This window comes from Ovis canadensis, chromosome 3 (assembly GCF_042477335.2).
Source record: "Ovis canadensis isolate MfBH-ARS-UI-01 breed Bighorn chromosome 3, ARS-UI_OviCan_v2, whole genome shotgun sequence".
Classification (NCBI taxonomy): Eukaryota; Metazoa; Chordata; class Mammalia; order Artiodactyla; family Bovidae; genus Ovis; species Ovis canadensis.
In genome coordinates this window covers 153464186-153487522 of record NC_091247.1, presented here as the reverse complement: position 1 = coordinate 153487522, position 23337 = coordinate 153464186, and the positions used below count along the sequence as shown (strand labels likewise).

The 23337-nt window shown below is 35.1% G+C and overlaps 1 protein-coding gene across 1 annotated transcript in view; it reads left to right on the top strand.

The window, feature by feature from the left end:
- The window catches only part of REDIC1 (regulator of DNA class I crossover intermediates 1), a 92103-nt gene that overhangs the window by 19140 nt on the left and 49626 nt on the right, over positions 1-23337 (top strand). Inside the window, 6 exon segments of the mRNA XM_069584616.1 lie at positions 1891-1930; positions 4596-4734; positions 10481-10613; positions 11074-11122; positions 16063-16251; positions 19500-19615. Of these exon segments, the coding sequence (XP_069440717.1) occupies positions 1891-1930; positions 4596-4734; positions 10481-10613; positions 11074-11122; positions 16063-16251; positions 19500-19615 (666 nt within the window).

Here is a 23337-nt window from a genome sequence, read left to right as displayed (position 1 = left end):
CTGATATTCTTTTTTAATGTAGGTAGTTGAAAATGACTGTATTCAGTAAAACATTTAGACATAGAGTACTGCTTAGAGTAACATTGTTGCCTTAATAATAGTCTAAAATGTTTAGTTTAAGAAATTACCTTTGACTTATACATCAAGATCCATTTTTACTTTCGGTGTGGTTTAGTGATAGTAGGCTGATCTAGCAATTGGTCTTGAATTCCTAATTATTTTTTTCTTAGGCGAATAGAAATGGGGATTATCTAGTACATAGAATTTGGCAAAAGCCATAAGATAATGTCTTGGATAATGGAAAATCAGCCCGGAATAAGTTCAATTGTTTTATACATAAGACTATATTTAGTTTTTGACTTTTCCCTAATTATATTGATCTTTACAATGTGGAACTACTTATAAAATTGATGTTTATATATTCTCTTTATAATCTGGATTGTTAAGTTTTATTACAGCATCTTCTTATATTTCTGAACTTTGAAAAGTCACTTCATTTTCTGTGCCATAGTTTTTTAAGTTTTGAAATGATGGAGAATAAACTAATCTCAAAGGTCCATTCTAGCCTTAGCATTTGATGAGTTAATGAAATGTAATTTATTTCCTTTTTTTCCTAAAGTTTGAATGCCAGCAGTATGCTTATGATGCAGCATGGAGCATAGTAGATTGGATTTACTTTTCAGTGACCTCAAAGTGATCAATTTAAGACATCTGTTGGGAAATATGTTAAATAATAAGTTCAGTAAGCAGCAGAGTCTAGGGATATTCAGAACTGTCCTTCATGTAGTTTATGAAAATCATTTGGAAAAATGAACTGCTTTCTTTATTCACAGTTAGCATGCTTAGACAGAATTAGAAGGCACTGATTTAAAATTTCAAAGCTAGAATTCTTGAATTTGAATCCTGGCTCTATCACTTATTAGCAGTGTGACCTTGAACAAATTAATTAACCTCTCTGTGTCTAGTTTCTTCATCAGTAAAGTGAGAGTAAAAATAGAACTTACATTATAGAGTTGCTATGAAGATTAAATGAGTTTTTACATGTAAAGATTCTGGAGTATCTACATTGATGCAAGGTATATGGTACTCATTATTAGCAATTTTATTTTCATGTTATTGCATAATATCATATAACTAGAATACATTTTGTTATTTTATTTATAATTCATAAATATTGAATTTGAAACCATAATTCATGTATGTCCAAAAGATACATTGTGCTTATATTATCAATAAATGTTTTATAGCATTTCACTATTATTAATAAAGCAAATATTTTATACCTCTTAAATGCTGTATTATCATTGGGAGTCAGTGCAGTTTTTGGCATGAAGGTTATGTGGTCTGAAGCACATCCATAATGACTAGCAGTGTTTTAAAGAAGTTCTGAGGTTTCAGATACGCGTAGCTAATGTAACTGAAGTTGCTCTAATAATAAACTTAACATTTCGTTAGATCCTATATAGATTTTTATCTTCTCTCTATTCTGTGTTAATTTTAGTAGAATATTGAATTACAAGGAAAGGCAAAGAAAATAGCAGTGTTGACCTAGAATATTGCTATCAGATAAGAGTGCTTCAGTGATACATTCTTTCCATGCAGTGATTTCTCTGCTTATTTTGATTTTTATAACTGATTTATTTTATGTTTAATTATTCACCATAGGTCTAGAGTCAGTTTTATTAGTTCTTGGGTTTTTTTATCCAGGAAAACTTTGTGAAACAGTATACATTTTATAAATAATTTGAGAACATTTTTATAGTTTCTTCTCAGAAAATAATTATTGGTACTTTTAGATTTTAATTCCAAGTCTTCAGTTCAGATAAAATGATAGTTGTTTTAGAGACTATTTATTTAATCATTATAAAATAATCCTGCTTCCCTTTTCAGGACCAGGGTTCTGATCAAGCAGGAAAGGAGAAAGCAGAAGGTAAAGAAAATATATTTTTATTGTGTCTCATAGTGTTACAAGAACAGTGATATTTTGGAGCATTTTTCCAAGGTTAATAAATTCACCTGAGTGAAACTGGAGGACCATTTTAGTTTCTCCATTCTTATAGATAGCTTAATTAGCTACCCATTTTTCTCAGGCACAGAATTATGGAGCATTGTTGATTCTTGTTGTCATCTAGTTCCAATATATCCCAAGTCTGATCAGTTCTCACAGTTAATACTATTAGCCCCCTTATCCAAATCATTTGTTGCCCAGGGTACTATAGTAACCTTATAACCTATCTCCTACTTTTTTTAGTGTTTTTAAAAAATAATTGCATTGGTTGTATTACATAATAAAGTTGAGCGTGTATCTTGCAAAAAAGTGATACATATCCTAAGGAAACTTCCCTATGTGCAGCTTGAGATATGTACATGCTTCTTTGGATCTTTGTTGTTGTTAAATAGCAAACAAAATAGAGAGAAGAAGAAAGAGAGGAAGAAGAAGGACAGGGTACAGGGGAGAGAAAAGGGAGCACCGAATAAATGTCCAGGAGCAGTAGAATGGTTAAGCAACTTGTGGTATACCCAAGGTATAGCAGTGAAAATGCATCATTTGCATGTAATTATTGTAGGTAAATCTCAAAACCAGAATGTTGAGCAAATGAAGAAACTCACAGAAAAATACAAGCAGTGAGATTTCATGTTCAGAGGTGAAAGTGAAAGTTGCTCAGTAGTGTCCGACTCTTTGCAAGCCCATGGGCTACATAGTCCATGGAATTTTCCAGGCCAGAATGCTGGAGTGGGTAGCCTTTCCCTTCTCCAGGAGATCCTCCCAACCTAGAGATTGAACCCAGGTCTCCCACATTGCAGATGGATTCTTTACCAGCTGAGACACCAGGGAAACCCAAGAATACTGGAGTGGGAAGCCTATCGCTTCTCCAGCGGATCTTCCTGACCCAGGAATTGAACTGGGGTCTCCTGCATTGCAGGTGGATTCTTTACCAACTGAGCTACCAGGGAAGCCTCAGAGGTAGTGAAATTTAAAGAAAAGTTAAGGGAGTAACTGTGATGAAAGTAGGATATTTGTTACCTCAGTGAAATGATGCTTTATTGTAAATTTAACCTTTTTTTTTTTCTTGATTACTACTGAGGCTGGCTATCTTTTCATTCAGATTTTCTGCTTCATGAGATACATTTCCAAGTATTTCTTTCATTTTTCATTTGGGTTGTTTTCTTTTTCTGTGTTTTTATATATCTAGGAATTATTTGTCAGTTATATGTGTACTCAATAGCTTTTATGTTTAGTTTCTTAATGATATCTTTGAAGGAGATATCTCACTTTTAATGTCATTGAATTTATCAAAAATTTTTTTGCTCTTTCTTTTATTTTTTTGTATTCTGTTCTTCACACAACTGTTAGCATGATTTTTTTTAAAAGAAAAACAGAATTTATCGTTTCCTTAAAAACCTCAATTGCTTTTCATTGCTTTTAGAATAAATCTGATTTAACCATAGCTTGACAATCCCAGGTGGTATAGTGGTAAAGAATCCGGCTGCCAATGCAGAAGATGTGCATTCAATCCCTGGGATGGAACATCCCCTGGAGTAGGAAATGGCAACTCACTCCATTATTCTTACCTGAGAAGTTTTTCCTTGTCCTTCCATGGACAGAGGAGCCAGGTGGGCCACACATGGGGTCACAAAGAGTCAGACATGACTGAGCAGCACGCATGCAACTATAGCCGAAAAGGACCTAAAGGGTCTGCATCCTGCCTGCTTCTCTGACCTTATGTTTTACTGCTCGCCCTGTTGTTCGTTGTATTTCAACCACAATGACCTTCTTTCTGCCACTCTTCTTCCCTTTCTCTGGAATAGTCTCCCTTGAGATATTTTATGTCTGGCTTGTCAATATTTGGGTCTCAGCTAAAGTATCTGTTAGATTGACTTTCTCTGATCACTACATCTAAATAGCTCCCCACCCTCCAGTTACTGTTTCTTCAGTATTCCCTTTTATTTATCACTCTTTTCAAAGTCTGGTATTTTCTTATAAATTTATTGATTCTGTTCTCCTCTCCCACCCCATTAATATATATTCATAAAAGAGGATCTTACCACTTTTAATCACTCTGTTATCTCCTATGCCTAGAATTATGTGTAACATAGGCACTTGATACTAAATAATCTATGAATGTAGTCTGTCCCCAGACTATTAAAAAAAAAAAGTGTTTGGATCATTCTTTGAACATTTATAAGAAAAGACTCACAGCACTTTGCTAAAGGATTAATCTCTAGTCATGTCACTTTCTTACTCTTTGAAAATTTCATACCGTCCTTTGTCTCCTCAAGCCTCTCTTCCCCAACCCTGTTCTTTTTTCCTTCATACTAATTAGATGACCTTGTCTCATATTTCAATGGAAATAGAAGCTATCAGATGAGAATTATCTCACATTTCTACCACCAGTAGTATAGGAGGCTGTGAAATTTAGACTCTTTAGGCAAACTGCTAGTTTCATGGTTGACTTTAATTCATTTGTAAACATATAAAGTGTGTCACAGGAATATAAAAATATTGTCATTTATTTGATTGCATTATTGCTTTTTATTATTTATTATTCTGCCTGCAACATATAGTTGCTGCAGTAACTTTCTAATTGTTTTAGGAATATTTTGAAAAGAAAAGGCTAAAGTCAAAAATGAAATTATTGGGAGTTTTATCCCCTGTCAAAAATTCTACTGTCAGTTTAGACCTCCTTAACCTGTATATGGTAAATCAGATATCTTGCCAGAAGAAAACATCTGGTAAGTAAATTTTTCTAATACTTTTTTTAAATTCAATGTGATTATAAGGTTTAATTTTCTAATAAGTGTAATTTTAGAACTCAAAGCATGTGGAAAGGAAACTTTAAAAACTTAAAAGTTTTAAAAGTTTTTTTTGCCTGCTTAAGAAAATTTGTTAATTTTTGCTTAAAATCTCTTATTCCTTAATCCATCTATTTTTATTTTTAGTTTGTATAAATGTTATATAAAATTAATTTTATAAGGCATGGTTAGACTTATTGCAGTGCAGCTGTTTCAATTATTACATTATTCTGTCTTGGCAGTTAGTTACCAAAGTTCAGCTAAAGAGCAGGAAATAAATGTATTTATTATCTTATACTATTTTAGAGAATCTGTTTAAAAAGGAAGAGCTGAAAAGATTTTTGTCTCAATGATTAGTTTCCTGATTCACAACTTAAATAATTTCTCAGGCATTCTTGGGATGTTAATTGTAGTAGTCTTAATACTTCAAAATAAAGTTCATTTTGGCTTGCACTTTGATTCTTTAAGTAAATAAAAAAGTTTAATCACACTATTTTTTTTCTATCTCAAGGGACCTTTGTCTGATACTTAATTTTTAAAACAAGTGCTAAAATGAGAGCTTAAAAGAGTTCATAAATGATAGATGGAAATTGATTATAGTATTCTTAGTATCCCCTCTTTTCCTTTTTCTGTCATTTTTTGTTTCTCCCTCCACAGAGCAGTTTACACAAGTAAAAAACTTTTACTGTAGTAAAGGTAAATACATAATTCGTGGACTTTAGGAATAGAAGTTTTTGTTGTAAATCTGATTTTATTTTCTTCACTTATATAATATTGTTATCAACTATACTCACATTTTATATTAGATCTTCAGATCTTAATCATCATACAGCTCAAAGTTTGTGCCCTTTTGCCAGCCTCTGCCTATTTCCCCTTCTCTCTCATCCTCAGCCCCTGGAAACCACTTTTCTACTCTGTGTTTCTATGAGTTTGACCTTTTTTTCCCAAGGTTCCGCATGTAAGTGATACCATGCCGTATTTGTCTTTTTCTGTCTGGCTTATTTCACTTAGCATAATATTTTCAGGGTCCATCCATGTTGTCATAATTGGCAGGATTTTCTTCTTTCTCAGGGCTGAATACTATTTTATGTATACACCACATCTGTTCATCCGTTGACAGACGGTTGTTTCCATATCTTGGTTATTGTGAATAATACTTCATTGAATAGGAGAGTCCAGATTTGTCTTCAAGATCCTTTTTCGTTTCTTTTTTTTTTTATTGTTTATAGTTTTTTATTTTTTAATTTTAAAATATTTAATTCTTACATGCGTTCCCAAACATGAACCCCCCTCCCACCTCCCTCCCCGTAACATCTCTGTGGGTCATCCCCATGCACCAGCCCCAAGCATGCTGTATCTTGCATCAGACATAGACTGGCGATTCAGTTCCAGAAGGGGTATTGCTGAACCTTGTGTTAGTCTACTTTTAATTTTTTGAGGAACCTCCATTCTGTTCTCCATAGTGGCTGAACCAATTCACATTTCTACCAATAGTGCACAAGTGTTTCCTTTTCTCCACATTCTTGTCAGCACTTGTTATCTCTTGTCTTTTTGATAATTCCTTCTGACAGGTTTGAGAAGATGTCTTATTGTAGTTTTGCTTTGCATTTTCCTGATGATTACTAATATTGAGTACCCCTTGCCATTTGTATGTCTTTTTTGGAAAAATATCTATTCAAGTCCTCTGCCCATATTTAAATTAGCTTTTTTTTTTTTTTGCTAATGAGTTATGTGAATTCTTTATATTGTGGATGTTAACCCCTTATCAGATACGTGATTTGCAAATACTTTCTCCCATTCCTTAGGTTGTCTTTTCATTGTGTTAACGATTTTCTTCTGCTACGCAGTAGCTTTTTAGTTGAATGTAGTCTCAGTTGTTTATTTTTGCTTTAGTTGCCTTTGTTTTGATGTAAAATGCAAAAAATTACCAAAATGGAGAACAGAGAGCTTACCCTTTATGTTAATTTTGAGTCAAACGGTTTTTACTGTTTGTGTTTTTTTTTTTTCTCCCCTTGGGCCATGTGCAGCATGCAGGATCTTAGTTCCTCAACCAGGGAACATCTTTATCTCCAAGGCAGAGGGACACTGAGAGCAATCTAAATGGACAGGACTGCTGTTTTCCCCAATTTACTACACACTGTGCTCATACTCCTTTTTTGTCTTATCACATTTTCCATAACTTTTCCATTCCTCATCAAACCTTATGTAAAAATACTCGGGTTCTTTGGGTCTTCATTTTCTCATGACGTTTTCTATGTAAGACTTATATTAAATAAAGTTTGTATGCTTTCCTCTTGTTAATCCATCTTTTGTCACAGGAGCCCCAGTTGGGAGTATAGAAGGGTAGAGGATAGAGGTATTTTTACTCTCCTTAAAAAAAAGACTTTATAAGTAAGGCTCAACTAACAGACATTCAAATAATGTTATGAACTGAATGTTTGTGTCCTCCCGTCCAAATTCATGTATTGAAATTCCAACTTGTAATGTAATGATTCAGGAGGGACTTTTAGGAAGCAATTAGGTCATGAGGGTGGAACTCTCATGAATACAGTTGTACCCTGATTAAAGAAATATCAACAACCTCAGATATGCAGATGATACCACTCTAATGGTAGAAAGTGAAGAGGAACTAAAGATTCTCTTGATGAGGGTGAAAGAGAAGAGTGTAAAAGCTCGCTTAAACCTCAACATTTAAAAAATGAAGATCATGGCACCCAGTTCCATCACTTCATGGCGAATAGAGGGCAGAAAGTAGACACAGTGACAGATTTTCTTTTCTTGGGCTCCAAAATCACTGTGGACAGTGACTGCAGCCATGAAATTAAAAGACACTTGCTCTGCCGGGGTCCAGCCCTGGTGGATCCAGTGTAATTTGAAGTGGGGATGGAGTCAGTGAGGAAAAACTTATTTATTTAGAAATATAAAGAGAGATTAGGAAAGAATAGTGCAGTAGGAAAATTAGTGGAGAAAAGGGGCTGAATAACTTGGTTTACGTGGAAAACCAATAAAGTTCTAAGATAAAGACCTTGCACCATCTACATAGGCCACCGGTGCCCACTTGAATAGTGGAGGGTGCCCCGCCTTGGGCTCCCTCTTGCGTGGGTCTCAGAAGCCAGGGCAAACAAGTAGACACAGTGAGCCTCCACGCTCCAGATGGGAATTCAGCCAGAAAAGGGAGGAAAGAACGACATGGAGGAGCCAAGCATCGGTGCCAGACCCACAACTTTATTTTCAAAAGCTGCTTATATACCCCAAGTTGTACATAAAGAAATAATAGAATGTGCAGAGTTATGCAGGGGCAGCAGTCCTGACCCTTATTGAGACCAGGCTTTCTTTTTGCATACCTTCCCGTATACAAAAGGTCTCAGGTGGTTTACATTATCTTCTGGCCAAGAGGCCTGTTAACATTTTTATGGCTCTCTTCCTAGATAAATGTCTATCAACCAGAAAACTCTTTTTCCCTTGAAGTGTTTTTTTCTTTAATCTGCATCACCCTCAAAGTACTAAATAAAGTTACATTCCTGTAGAACAAAGGTGCAGTGGGTTATAACAAAGAAAGTACTTAACTCAAAGATCTAATGTTGCTAATACCAGGGCTACTACCTGTTTTTTCTATATACCAACTATATCTACAAATAAAAGATATGAAAACTTGGCAGCAGGTATTGGCTCAACAAATGAAACCCTTAATCAGTCCTATTCTAATGATTTTGACTCCTCGAAAGCCCCCGCATTCCTAGGATGTTTTAAGCTTCCTGTAACTCTCGCGGTCAGGAGGCCACAAACAATCACATGTGCAGCTGTAAGAGTCCGGCAGGCAGGCTAGAAAGCCATCAGACGGGTTTTTGGATTGAAACACTCGTATTATGCCCAGGAGATTTATTATCTAAAAGCTCTAAATTAACTTTTTCCAGAAAAAGGTGGTGGGGGGACAGCCCCCTGTTAATGTCAGAAGAGTAGGTGGAAAGCATAACACAGTAAAGCAGGCAGACTCTGGTTTTGGGGGGTAGATGCTCGGGAACGGGGGTCTTCTGAGGCTCGATCCTGCCTTTGCGTATGCTGAGCCTCCTTCCTCATGACCTTTGCCACGGGCGGAGTTCCTCACACTGGCTCCCGGCATTGCTCCTTGGAAGGAAAGCTATGAGAGTCTAGACAGCATATTAAAAAGCAGAGGGGTCACTTTACCGACAAAGGTATGTATATAGTCAAAGCTATGGTTTTTTCAGTAGTCATGTGCTGATATGAGAGCTGGATATTAAGAGTACAGAGTACCAGAGAATCGATACATTCAAATAAGTCAGTCCTAATGGAAATCAACCCTGGATATTCTTTGGAAGGACTGATGTTGAAGCTGAAGCTCCAATACTTTGTGAAGAACCAAGTCATTGGAAAAGACACTGATGCTGGGAAAGATTGAGGGCAAAAGGAGAAAAAGACAGGAGAGGATGAGATGGTTAGATAGCATCACCAACTCATTGGACATGAATCTGAGCAAAGTCTGAGAGAGTGAAGGACAGAGAAGCTTGGCATGCTGCAGTCCATGGGGTTGCAAAGAGTTGAACACAACTTAGTGACTGAACAACAACAACAACGAAACCCCAGAGAGCTCTTTCTCCCTTTCTACCATCTGAGAGCACAGGGAGAAGATGGTTGTCTGAGAAACAGGAAGCAGGCCCTCACCAGACACCAGATTTTCTAGCATCTTCATCTTGGACATCCCAGCCTCCAGACTGAGAAATAAATTTCTGTTGTTCATAATCCACCCAGTCTATGGGATCCAGTTTCAGCAGCCTTGAAAGGACCAAGGTACTTAACTAAAAGGAAGGGCAGTGGTGCAGCTGGGCTTCAGAAACTGCTTGAATCAGAGGTTTTGAATTCAATCAAGATTTTTTCTCACTTCAGATATTAGCTTCATTCTCTCAGACTGCCTTCATCACTGGGGCTTAAAACATTACCTTAAAAAACTAACATTGCTCATCTCTCCTAGTTTTGCCATTAGAGAAATACTGAGAGATGTTTCACTGGTCCTGAACTTCTGAAAATTCCACTGAAGGAATATTGCCTTACCCCAGGTCTTAGCACTGGAACAGTTACTCCTAACCAGAGGGAACAGTTCTTAATTCTCCTTGGGTTAGATGTCTACCCCTTCACCAGTTATTTTTACTGAAAGGCAGGGTTTTATAAGATGGTGGAAAGTCTCCACTAGAACTGTATAGTTGATGCATGTGTAAAAAACATTCCCCAGAAAAGAAAAGTTGTTACAAGTACTGAACAGACAAAAAAGAGATTTTTTCTATAAAGAGACACAAAGATTCTGCTTCTATAAATTTAAAAAATCTAGTGAGGGAAATAGAGTTAATCACAAACAACAAAGGATGGTAAGTGTATTTATAGAGAACCTATATAGTGCTATGAGAATGTGTAAGACAATATCGGATACGGTCTGGAAGTATTAGAGGAAGAAAAAAGTTTTCAAGAGGAGTATATAAGATGATAAAGTAAAAAGAATGATTCAAAATATCTGAGATACTATTGTAATGTTTTCTAGTGTACATAGAATACAGGTGGTTTCAGTAAATTTCTAAAATGTGCATTTCTTTAATGAACATAGTATATCAAATGATGCTTTAAAAAATTTTTATTTTTCTTATAATTTTTTATAAATTATATTATTTTTTCATTCTAGAAACTGTGAGGAAACCAATGCACGTGAATATGAATAAAGACATAAAAATGCCCCTAAGAAAGCATGATATAGAACTTCCAATGTCACCTAACTGTGTACCATCTAAACTCTGCATTGATGATATAGAAAACAAGTAGGTTTTAGCTAGGTTATATTAATGTATCTATCTGATGTATATTACATTAATATATATATTATAGCATCATATATCATTATATATTATTTAAATGGTCATTATTGTTTTACCTTTTTACTCCCTGGAAGATATACAGAGGATTTATTCTTCTATAATAGCTCCAGTTTTTGTTTGTTCAGCTGCCATAATATCGTTAAACTATTAAGACATTTATCAAATGACCAAATGTCCATACTAAGTTTTTTGTACACATAGTTTGACTTTATCATAAAATCTCTCATAACAATATAATTTTTAGAAAACTCAATAATATTATGATCTGGAATAAATAGAGTTACTTAGAGTTTCATATGTTTTCATGTATTTGTATATAACAGTATTAATTTTAAATAGATATATAAAGATGGTCAATTTAATGCCATCTATATTTTTAACCTTAAAATTTTATTTTTGTTAGTATATGCTATCAAAGACTAGACACCAAGGAAGAACTTGATCCAGTTCAGGTGAGGTTTTTTAAATTAAATTTTATTATTTTTATAGTTGTGATATGCCAACAAATGATATAAATTTTTCAAATACTAGAAAAACTTAGTATTTATAATTATTCTTTTAAAAGTTTTTAATATAAGGAACATACACCTTAAGAATATTTTAACCAATTGATTATGAGAAACATTTTGGAGTTCTGATAAGGTAGATGAGGCCTATGTGTGTGTAATATTTGCTTCTGCTTGTTACTGACAAGCTGTAAAGGATAGTTCATTTGGAGATTCCTGTTTTTGGTTCATGCAAGCATTGAGTAATTCATCTCTTCACACAGTGATCAGATTATTTGATTTCATATGAAATTGTGATTTTCGATAGTCTTGTTGATCCTAGGATTATTTTTCAAAGTATTGCAAATGATTATTCTTTTAGCAAATTTTAATTTTTAAAAATTTCGTTTACTTATTTTTTAATTGAAGTATAGTTGATTTACAATGTTGTGTTTCAGGTATACAGCATAGTGGCTTAATTATATATATATTTAAATTTTTTTCCTTTATTATTGTTGTTCAGTAGCTCAGTCCTCCCCAACTCTTTGTGATCCCTTGGACTACAGCACACCAGGCTTTGCTGTCATTCACTATCTCCCAGAGTTTGCTCAAACTCTTGTCCATTGTGTCAGTAGTGCCATCCAACCAAGCATCTTTTAATTTCATGGCTGCAGTCACTGTCTACGGTGATTTTAGAGTTCAAGAAAAGGAAGTCCGTCACTGTTTCCTATTTTTTTCCATCTATTTGTCATGAAGTGATGGCATTAGTTTTTTATTAATGTTTTTCTTTATGCTGTTTCTGCTGCTGCTGCTAAGTCGCTTCAGTCGTGTCTGACTCTGTGCGACCCCATAGACGGCAGCCCACCAGGCTTCTGTCCCTGGGATTCTCCAGGCAAGAACACTGGAGTGGGTTGCCATTTCCTTCTAATGTTTTTCTTTATAGGTTATTATCAAATATATATTTTAAAGTATTCATTTATATATTTATTTGGAAGCATCAGCTCTTACTTGCAGCACACAAGATCTTCACTGAGTCATGTGGGATCTTTCGTTGAGGCCATGGACTCTCTAGTTGTGGCATGTGTGTTCTTCACATGGCCTCTGGAGCACACGCACTCAGTAGTAGCAGCATGCAGGGTTAGTCGCTCTACAGCTTGTGCGACCTTAGTCCCCAGACCAGGGATCAGACCCATATCTCCTGCGTTGCAAGGTGGATTCTTAACCCCTGGACCACCAAGGAAGTTCCAGTTATTACAAAGTATTGAGTACAGTTCTCTGGGCTCTCCAGGAGGTTCTTATTGGTTATTCACTTTGTATATAGTAGTGCATGGGTGCTCAGTCACTCAGTCCGTCTGATTCTTTGTGACCCACATGGACTGTAGCCCACCAGACTCCTCTGTCCATGGAATTTTTTGCCTCTGTCCAGGCAAAAATACTGGAGTGGGTTGCCATTTCCTCCTCCAGGGGATCTTTCCCACCCAGGGATTGAACCCACGTTTCCTGTGGCTCCTGCATTAACAGCTAGATTCTTTACCCTGAGCCACTTGGGAAGCATATAGTAGTGTGTATATGTTAATCCCAACTTCCTTATTTATCCCTCCCCACTTTCAACTTTGTTAACTGTAAGTTTGTTTTCTATGTCTGTGGGTCTATTTCTGTTTTGTAGATAAGTTCATTTGTATCTTTTTTTTTTAGATTCCACTTATAAGTGATATCCTGTGATATTTGTCTTCCTCTGTCTGGGTTACTTTTCTTAGTATGGTTATTTCTAGGTCTATCCATGTTGCTGCAAGTGGCATTATTTTGTTCTTTTTTTATAACTGAGTAAATATATATATGCAACATATTCTTTATCCATTCATCTGTTTGTGGACATTTAGGTTGCTTCCATGTCTTAGCTGTTGTAAATAGTGCTGTGATGAACATTGGGATGCATGTATCTTTTCAAATTATGGTTTTCTTCAGATAAATGCCCAGGAGTGGGATTGCAGGAGCATATGATAGCTCTATTTTTAGTTTTTAAGGAACCTTCATACTATACTCCAAAGTGAATCTGTAAATTACCTTGGTTAGTGAGTTGTTTTAACATTAATTCTTCCAGTTCAGGAACATGGTATATCTTTCCACCTGTTTGTGTCATCTTGAGTTTCTTTCATCAGTGTCTTACCATTTTCAGAATATAGGTCTTTTGCCTCCTTAAGTCTCTTTCTAGATATTTTCATCTTTGTGATGTGATTGTAAGTGAAATTGTTCCCTTAATTTATCTTTCTGATCTTCCATTGGGAATGTATGGAAATGCAATAGATTTCTGTGTGTTAATTTTGTATCCTACAACTTTACCACATTCACTGATGTGCTCTAGAAGTTTTCTGGTAGCATCTTCAGGGTTTTCTGTGTATGAAAGTCTCCCAGTCATTTCCGACTCTTTGTGACCCCATGGACTATATAGTCCGTGGAATTCTCCTGGAAGAATACTGGAATGGGTAGCTGTTCCCTTCTCCAGGGGATTTTCCCAACCCAGCAATCAAACACAGGTCTCCCACCTTGTGGGCAACTTTTTTTACCAGCTGAGCCACCAGGGAAGCAAATATAGTGTCATGTCACCTGCAAATGGTGTCAGTTTTACCTCTTCTTTTCCAATTTGAATTTTTTTTAAAAAAAATTTCTCTTTCTTTTTGACTGCTATGGCCAGGACTTCCAAAACTGCACTGAGTAAAAGTGGTAAGTGTAGACATCCTTGTCTTGTACCTGATCTTAGAGGAAATGTGTTGAGTATGATGTTTACTGTGGGTTGTCATAAATGGTCTATATTATGTTGAGATATGTTCCCTCTATTTGCACTTTCTGGAGAGTTTTTATCATAAATGGATTTTGAATTTTATCAAAAACTTTTTCTGCATTTATTGATACGGTCATATGAATTTTATTCTTCAGTTTATGAGTATGGTATATATTATGCTGATTAATTTGTGGATATTGAAAAATCTTTGTATCCCTGGGATAAATACCACTTGATCATGGCATTTGTTGTTCAGTCGCTAAGTCGCACTTGACTCTGCATCCCGTGAATTGCAATATGCCACGCTTCCCTTGTCCTTCACTATTTCCCGGAGTTTGCTCAAACTCATGTCCACCGAGACTGTGATGTCATTCAACCATCTCATCCTCTATCGCCCCCTTCTCCTCCTGCCTTCAATCTTCCCCAGCATCCGGGTCTTTTCAGTCAGATCTTTGCATCAGGTGGCCGAAGCTTTGGCTTCAGCATCTGTCCTTCCAGTGAATAGTCAGGGTTCATTTCCTGGTTTGATCTTGCAGTCCAAGGGACTCTCAAGAGTTTTCTCCAGGACCACAATTCCAAAGCATCAGTTCTTCAACACTCAACCTTCTTTATGGTCCAGCTCTCACATTCCATACATGACTACTGGTATGTGATCCTTTTAATGAATTGTTGGATTCAGTTTGCTAATATTCTGTTGAGGATTTTTCATCAGTGATATTGGCCTGTAATTTTCTTTTGGGGAGTACCTTTGTCTGTTTTTTGTATTAGGGTGATGGTGGCTTCATACCATGAGTTTGGAAGTGTACCTTTCTCTGCAGTTTTTGAAATGGTTTCAGAAGGATAGATGTTAGCTTTTCTCCAAATGTTTGGTAAAATTCATGTGTTAAGTCTTCTGGTCCTGGACTTTTGTTTGTTGAAAGTTTTAAAGTTACAGGTTCAATTTCAGTACTTAGAATTGGTCTGTCATATTTTCTATTTCTTCCTTGTTCATTCTCGCGATTGTACCTTTTTAAGGATTTATAAACCTGGATCTCCTGCTTTGTAGGCAAATTCTTTACCATCTGAGCCACCAGGAGAACCCAGCAGTTTCTTGTGATCCTTTGTATTTCTGTGGTGTTGGTTGTAACTTCTTTTTCATTGCTAATTTTATTGATTTGGGGCTTCCCTGGTGGCTCAAACAGTAACAAATCTGCCTGCAGACCCTGGTTCGATTCCTGGATCAGGAAGATCCCCTGGAGAAGGGAGTGGCTACCCACAACAGTATACTTGCCTGGAGAATTCTATGGACAGAGTAGTCTGATGAGCTACAGTCCATGAAGTCACAAAGAGTCAAACACAGCTGAGTGACTAACACTTTCACTTTATTGATTTGGACCCTTTCCCTTTTTTCCTTGATGATTCTGAGTAAAGGTTTATCAATTTTGTTTATCTTTTCAAAGAACTAACTTTTAATTTTTTTATTTTCTGTTGTTTTTTAGTCTCTACTTCATGTATTTTCTTCTCTGAGACTTGTGAATTCTTTCCTTCTACTAATTTTGAGTTTTGTTTATTCTTATCTCTCTAGTTGCTTTAGGTATAAGATTAGATTGTTCATTTGAGATTTTCCATGTTTCATGATGTAAACTTATATCACTGTAAACTTCCCTCTTAGAGCTACTTTTAGCAAATAAAATTCTATTGATTTAGAAAAAGAACAGATTGTGATTAAAGTTTGAAATATTAAGATCTAAGGCTATAGTAATATTTATCCTTCCTTTTCTTTAAATTGCTAGAGTTAAACTACAGAAAGGTAAAAACAGTGGTACTAAAATCTCTTGAAAATCTTATCAGCTGTGCTGTGTATTAATGAAACTGAGGTTTTCCATTTTTAGGAGATGTCATGTAGTAGAATGGGACGTGAGGGTGTAGAGGACCAAGAATGATAAAGTCCAGTGTAAAGGAGCTCTTCAGTATAATCTTAGCTGATAAACTCTCTGGTCTTAATAAGTCTTGTCAATTGCTGATTGACTTGCCTTTCTTTCCTCGGAACTTCTTCTGCAGCTCATGACCTTTTTTGCTTCTGTTTTTCACTTTTCTCATCTCTCGTTTATACATTTTGGCAAGTCAAATGATTGTGTCTTTCCTATAGTTATCACAAGTCATGGGCCCATATAGAATGTTTTAACCTCAGTTCAACAGAACAGAAAACTGCATTTTCACTCTACTATCTTTTTCAGCAGAAGTATCTTCCAGTGGAAATACTACAAAACAAAATTTCATTCCCAGCATAGTACCTAGTCTTCAGAAAGTTGCATATAAAAAGAGGCAGGATGAATAAGTGTCTTTGAATAGAAAGTTCTTAGGATTTTGATACCATTATATTTTATGATATGTTCTTTTCTTATTTATAGATTTTAAAATGTTATTGTAACTTGCTGTAGATATAGTCACAATAGGATATAAATTACGTATACAGTTCCTCTTAGGGCAAAAACTTAATTTTCTGCACTGTTGGAAATTATGAATTCAAAAACTGAAATGTTGTTTAAAAATCTTTGAAAAAATCATTTTTTAGTGAAATTGATAGTGAAACTGAAAATCGTTCAGCATGTTACATAATAGTATGATGTTTGTAATCACAGTAAATGAATAGTTGGTGATGGCATGGTGGCCCAGTATATGTGTTATAGAAAGGGTCCTGTGAATAGCAATATATAACCTCAGTGATATCATAGTAGGCTATTAAGTATGAATTGTGATGACTTGATTATTTTCATGATTTGACAGATGCCAGCTGGTCATATGCATTTCAATTATAATTACACAAATATGTAGAAATGTTTAATTATTTTATGCACTAAGGTTAAGAATACTAAAAATTCAAAATTTAAAATTCTGAAATATATCTTCCATAGAAAATGCCAAGAAGTGATTTTTTATTAAATTTACATAGATTTTTAAAATGAAATTATTAAAGATTACTGTGTGTGTGCTTGTGCTTAGTCACTCAGTCGTGTCTGACTTTTTGTGACCCCATGGACTGTAGCCTGCCAGGCTTCTCTGCCCATAGTATTTTCCAGGCAAGAATACTGGAGTGGGTTGCCATGTCATCCTCTAGGGGATCTTCCTGACCAGAGATTGAACCTGTGCTTCTTGTGTCTCCTGCATTCCTGGCAGATTCTTTACCTGCTGAGCCATCAGGGATTATTGTAGTAATATATAAAGATAGTGAGAAAATGGTTATATAAATCCTGTGTCTTATTAGCAAGAATATTTATTTTGAAGTCCTCCCAATTTTAGCATGCAGTGGTTTATGCCATATTTATGTATTTATAAATTAATTTACAATTATAAGTTTATTAGTTATAGTTATGGTATTTTATAGCTATATAATATACATCATGATTCAGTTTTATTAAAGTATGTTTTCTGTTTTTCAGAAAAGAAAAATTAAAGTACTGATATTATATTTCAGTGATATGTGTTAGCCTTATTAATTTAAGAACCCAATAATTTTTGAAGGATGCAGTGAAAAATATTCCATTATCCTTTCGGTTTGTATTTACAAGACTAAAAATTGCATCCTAGATCTGCTTAAAATTCATGCTTATTCTTTTAAATAATTTATCGGCTAGAGAATGAAATGCCCTGTAATCTATTTAAATAATCTCCTACTTATAGATTATAGATTAGTGATTATCTGCAGAAGAGTAAATAATGCAATACTTAATAGAGCAGAAGATAACAACAACAGTCTTTTGTACCTGTCCAAGGCATCTTGTCACATTGTGAAGTTTTAGTGAAGTATTTAATAGTTTATTTGGAAGGATTTGAAGAAAAGTGAGAATAACTGAAATGAAATTATAAGATACAAAGGAAAATTAATTGAAAAAAAAAAAATTTGGTCTGGGACTCACTTCTCACTGCCCTGGAGAAGTTAATATTTGAGCCAGTATATAATATTCCCTTCTCTTTTTATTTGTTTGTATGTTACTCACTCTGAGGAATGAATTTGTCTCTGTGCTTCTGTCACTGTCTCTCTGACAACTGAGATGTATTATCAGACTTTATTTTCAACTTTCCCTTACTTTAGACCTTTATATTTTTTTGAAGCCTTTCAGTATCTCTTTTTGTCTCCCTCTCTCTTCTTTTCTATTTCTGTCATTGATTTTCTTTAGACTTATCTCTATGTTTCATGGCTTACAGATAAATATATACTGCAGATGTAAATTATTATTGCTAGATAGATTAATGTTAAGCCAATAAAATATCTTTTGATATTAATAAATTGATTATTTCAATTGCTTTTCTCAATAGTCTTCCAATCCTTTCTGCATTTTGTACTCAATGATATTGATATTCAGAAATATTAAAGTAGCAGTCTAAAATTTTACTCAGTAGGTGGAAAAACTGAGTTAAGTACAGCTGTTTTCTTGAAGAGATTATGTGATTTCTATGAGAGAAATTTAACTTTTATTTACTCAAGATCCTGGTGTTCTGGGTATTTTTTAACCAGTGTAAAATATTTAGCTCACCATAGTATCAACTTTATTATTTTAATAATCAGTCAAATACTGATATGCTTTCACTGTTCAGTTCAGTCGCTCAGTCGTGTCCAATTCTTTGCGACCCCATGAATCGCAGCACACCAGACCTCCCTGTCCGTCACCAACTCCCGGAGTTCACTCAGACTCACGTCCATCGAGTCCATGATGCCATCCAGCCATCTCATCCTCTGTCGTCCCCTTCTCCTCCTGCCCCCAATCCCTCCCAGCAGCAGAGTCTTTTCCAGTGAGTCAGCTCTACGCGTGAGGTGGCCAAAGTACTGGAGTTTCAGCTTTAGCATCATTCCTTCCAAAGCATTCCCAGGGCTGATCTCCTTCAGAATGGACTGGTTGGATCTCCTTGCAGTCCAAGGGACTCTCAAGAGTCTTCTCCAACACCACAGTTCAAAAGCATCAATTCTTTGGCCCTCAGCCTTCTTCACAGTCCAACTCTCACATCCATACATAACCACAGGAAAAACCATAGCCTTGTCTAGACAGACCTTAATTAGCAAAGTAAAGTCTCTGCTTTTGAATATGCTATCTAGGTTGGTCATAACTTTTCTTCCAAGGAGTAAGCGTCTTTTAATTTCATGGCTGCAATCACCATCTGCAGTGATTTTTTAGCCCAGAAAAATAAAGTCTGACACTGTTTCCACTGTTTCCCCATCTATTTGCCATGAAGTGATGGGACTGGATGCCATTATCTTCGTTTTCTAAATGTTGAGCTTTAAGCCAACTTTTTCACTCTCCTCTTTCATTTTCATCAAGAGGCTTTTGAGTTCCTCTTCACTTTCTGCCATAAGGGTGGTGTCATCTGCATATCTGAGGTGATTGATATTTCTCCCAGCAGTCTTGATTCCAGCTTGTGTTTCTTCCAGTCCAGCGTTTCTCATGATGTACTCTGCAATTATTTTCTTTTAGATTAAAATAATACATTTTTTGAATATATGTGTATTCACTTAAATGGCATTTTATGATAAATAATTTAAATCGTGTATCTGTACATTACCGTTTTGGCAGCTCTTCCTTTCTTTTTCAGCTCAGTAATGTTAATTATTCTCATTCCTTGGTTTTTAAATTAAATGAAAATCAAGATACTTTCAATCCATCATATGAAACAGCACAATCTGGACCATTATTTGAAAGATTAAACAGGTAAGCAAAGATTTTGAAGGTAATAAAGAACCTGTAGCATTTGTTTCTTAAATTATTAATTTGCTTTTAACAGACATAACTATTTTTAGTTAGAGATGTAAACAGACCTAAGTATTACTGCTAGAAAAAAAACACTATCAATAAAATATAGTATTTCATTAAATCACTTTTAAATAATTATTGTCGAATTGACCTTTAATTTATTGTATTTTGTTGTTGTTGTTTTTTATTTATTTTTTTAAACTTTACTTTATTTTACTTTACAATACTGTGTTGGTTTTGCCATACATCAACATGAATCCACCATGGGTGTACACGTGTTCCCAATCCTGAACCCCCCTCTCACCTCCCTCCCCATACTATCTCTCTGGGTCATCCCAGTGCACCAGCCCCAAGTATCCTGTATCCTGCATCGAACCTAGACTGGCAATTCATTTTTTATATGATACTATACATATTTCAATGCCATTCTCCCAAATCATCCCACCCTCTCCCTCTCCCACAGAGTCCAAAAGACTGTTCTATACATCTGTGTCTCTTTTGTTGTCTCTCATACAGGGTTGTCGTTACAATCTTTTTAGATTTCATATATATGTGTTAGTATATTGTATTGGTGTTTTTCTTTCTGGCTTACTTCACTCTGTATAATCGGCTCCAGTTTCATCCACCTCATTAGAACTGATTCAAATGTATTCTTTTTAATGGCTGAGTAATACTCCATTGTGTATATGTACCATAGCTTTCTTATCCATTCATCTGCTGATGGGCATCTAGGTTGCTTGCATGTTAACTAATTTATTTTAAAAAATATTTGGGACCAAGGTGTTTTGTACCTGTTCTATAATTTCCATGAATTACTAGTTTCCTTTACTGTATCATATCGTATTAACTTCTTTTTCATATCTGGTAGTTGGTCAGTGCCCTATTTTTATTTTCTAGATGTCTGTATATAAGCCCTAGTTCTTTTTTATTTTAAATCCATTGAAATTGTCAAACCAATTTGAATTATTTCTTGTTAATTGTGATGAGAAACCTTGACTCTGTAATCCTATCCAAGTCTTCATATTAATAGATACCACCACTATTCACTCAGTTGCTTAAGTCAAAATAAAAGTTGTCCTTGATTTCTTCCCTTTCTTCATCTCTCAGTATACATTTCACCAACAAAGTATTGTCATTTCTGCATTCTAAGAAACCTTAATATTATTTACTTATGTTTTCATCTCTAAGGGTTCCATCCCAGTCTAAGCAAACACTGCTTCTTGCCCACAAAACACCTCTTTTTTCTCTTTGTTCTGAGATTTTTAAAAAACAACTGTATTAATGTATAATCAACATATAACAAGCTGAACTTACCTAAAATGTGCACTTTGGTAAGTTTTGGCATATTTTAAAAATAATGAACTTATTCATCATCTCCTGTAGTTTCTTGGGCAACTTTGTAAATCCATTCTTCTGGTCATTTCACATCTCTTTCTCCCACCCCAAGGCAACTGTTGATGTGATTTCTGTTACTATCGATTAGTCTGTAAGTGGCATCATACTGTATGTTTTCCCTTTTTTTTTCCCACTCAACATAATTACTTTGAGATTCATCTTTGTTGTTTATTGTGTGTATCAGTAAGTCCATTTCTTTTTATTGCTGAGTAGTTTTCCATTGTATGAATATAGCAAAATTTATTCATCTGTTGATGGACAGTTGGTTTTTTTCCTCCCAGTTTTGGCTATTCCAAAATAAAGCTACTGTGAACATTGATGTTGAAATCTTGTTTGAATATATGCTTTCATTTCTGTTGGGTAAATATCTACAAGGCTTCCCTCATAGCTCAGTTGGTGAAGAATCTGCCTGCAATGCAGGAGACCCGGGTTTGAGTCCTGGGTTGGGAAGATTCTGTGGAGAAGGAAATGACAACCAACTCCATATTCTTTCCTGGGGAATCCCATGGACCAAAGAGCCTGGCAGGCTACAGTCCATGGGCTTGCCCAAGGGTCAGCCACGACTTAGCGACTAAACCACCACGAAATATCTAGATATGGAATGGCTAGTGTATGTTTAACATTTTAAGAAACTGCAGACCTGTTTCCCAAGTGATTTGTGTCATTTCTACATTCCCGTCAGCAAAGAATGAGAATTCCATTTGCAGTACATCCTTGACAACACTTGGTATGGTTAGTCTTTTAAAATTTATGCTACTTTAGTCAACATGTAATGGTATCTTATTGGGGTTTTAATGATGTTGGCATCTTTTCATGTGCTTACTAATCATTTATGTATCTTTGGTGAAATGCTTAGCCTTTTCATTTTCTTAATGGTGTCTTCTTGACACTAACCTTTTTTTTTTTACAAAGGTTTTAATTTTGATGAAATGCAATTGGTTAATTTTTTATTTATGAATCATGCATATGGTGTCAAAGCTAACAAATCTTTGCCTGAGGCAAGGTTATGAAGATTTTCTGTTATGTTTACTTCTGTCTTGTGGTTTTCAATATAACATTTTCCACTTTGAGTTAATTTTTTATGTATGGTGTGAGGATCATTAGGATATGGTGTGATGAAATAAGGAACTAATTTCATCATTTGCATTTATGGAAAGAAAAGATCTTTACCCCATTGAGTGCTTTGAGACGTTTGTTGAAAATTAATTGACAAAAGTATAAATTATTTTCCCCTGTAATCTCAGTTCTGTTCTGTTGAAAAATCATGTCTGTTTTTATGGTTGTCACACTGTCTCAACTACTAAAGCTTTACTGTTAGTTTTGAAATTGGGAATTGTATTGGTCCTCCAATTTATTCTTCTTTTTCAAAAATGTTTTAGCTTGTCTTAGTCCTTTGCATTTTCAGTCCTTTGAAAATCAGTCCTTTTCTGATCCTATGAATTTTAGGATCAGCCTGTCCATTTCTGGGGAAAAAGAAGTTTAATTTGATTTTTATAGGGATTGTTTTGAATCTTTAGACCAATTTTGGGAAAATTTTAACATTTTAACAATAGTGGCTCTTCTAATCCATGAACATGAAATGTTTCTCCTTGTCAAATTTTTGTCATATGTAATTCATAAGACCTTTATTCTTAATAGCCCCAAACTTGAACTAACCCGGATGCCCATTAAGAATAGAATATTATGTAATATATAATGGAATAGTACACAGAAATGAAAAATGTGAGCTGCTAATATATGTAATAGCAAACAAGAATATGCATAAATCTCAACACAAAAAGAGAATCATTGTATAATTTAATTTATATGATGTTCAGACAGCAAGCAGAATAGTGGTTACTTTAGGGAGGTGTGAACTTAGAGGGCATGAGGGAACTTTCCAGTGTACTTGAAGTGAGCTTTTCTTTCTCCTCAGCTTTACTGACCTTATAATCTGATGAATAAAAATTGTAGGTATTTAAGTTGTCTGCTCTGATGATTTAATAGGCATACACATATTCAAATGATTACCATAATCAAGCTAATTGACACATTGATCACCTCACATAGTTACCATTATTATATGTATGGTGAGACCATTTAAGATCTGTTCTGTTAATAAATTTCAAGAGTAAATGTAGGATTAAGACTATAATCACCGTGTTGTACATTAGATCCCCAGAGCTTATTCCTCTTGTGACTGAAAATTTGTACACTTGGGCGAATATCTTTCCATTTCCCCCACTTCCTCAGCCCCTAGCAACCATGATAGTACCCTCTGCATTTTTTAATTTGGGATTCTACAT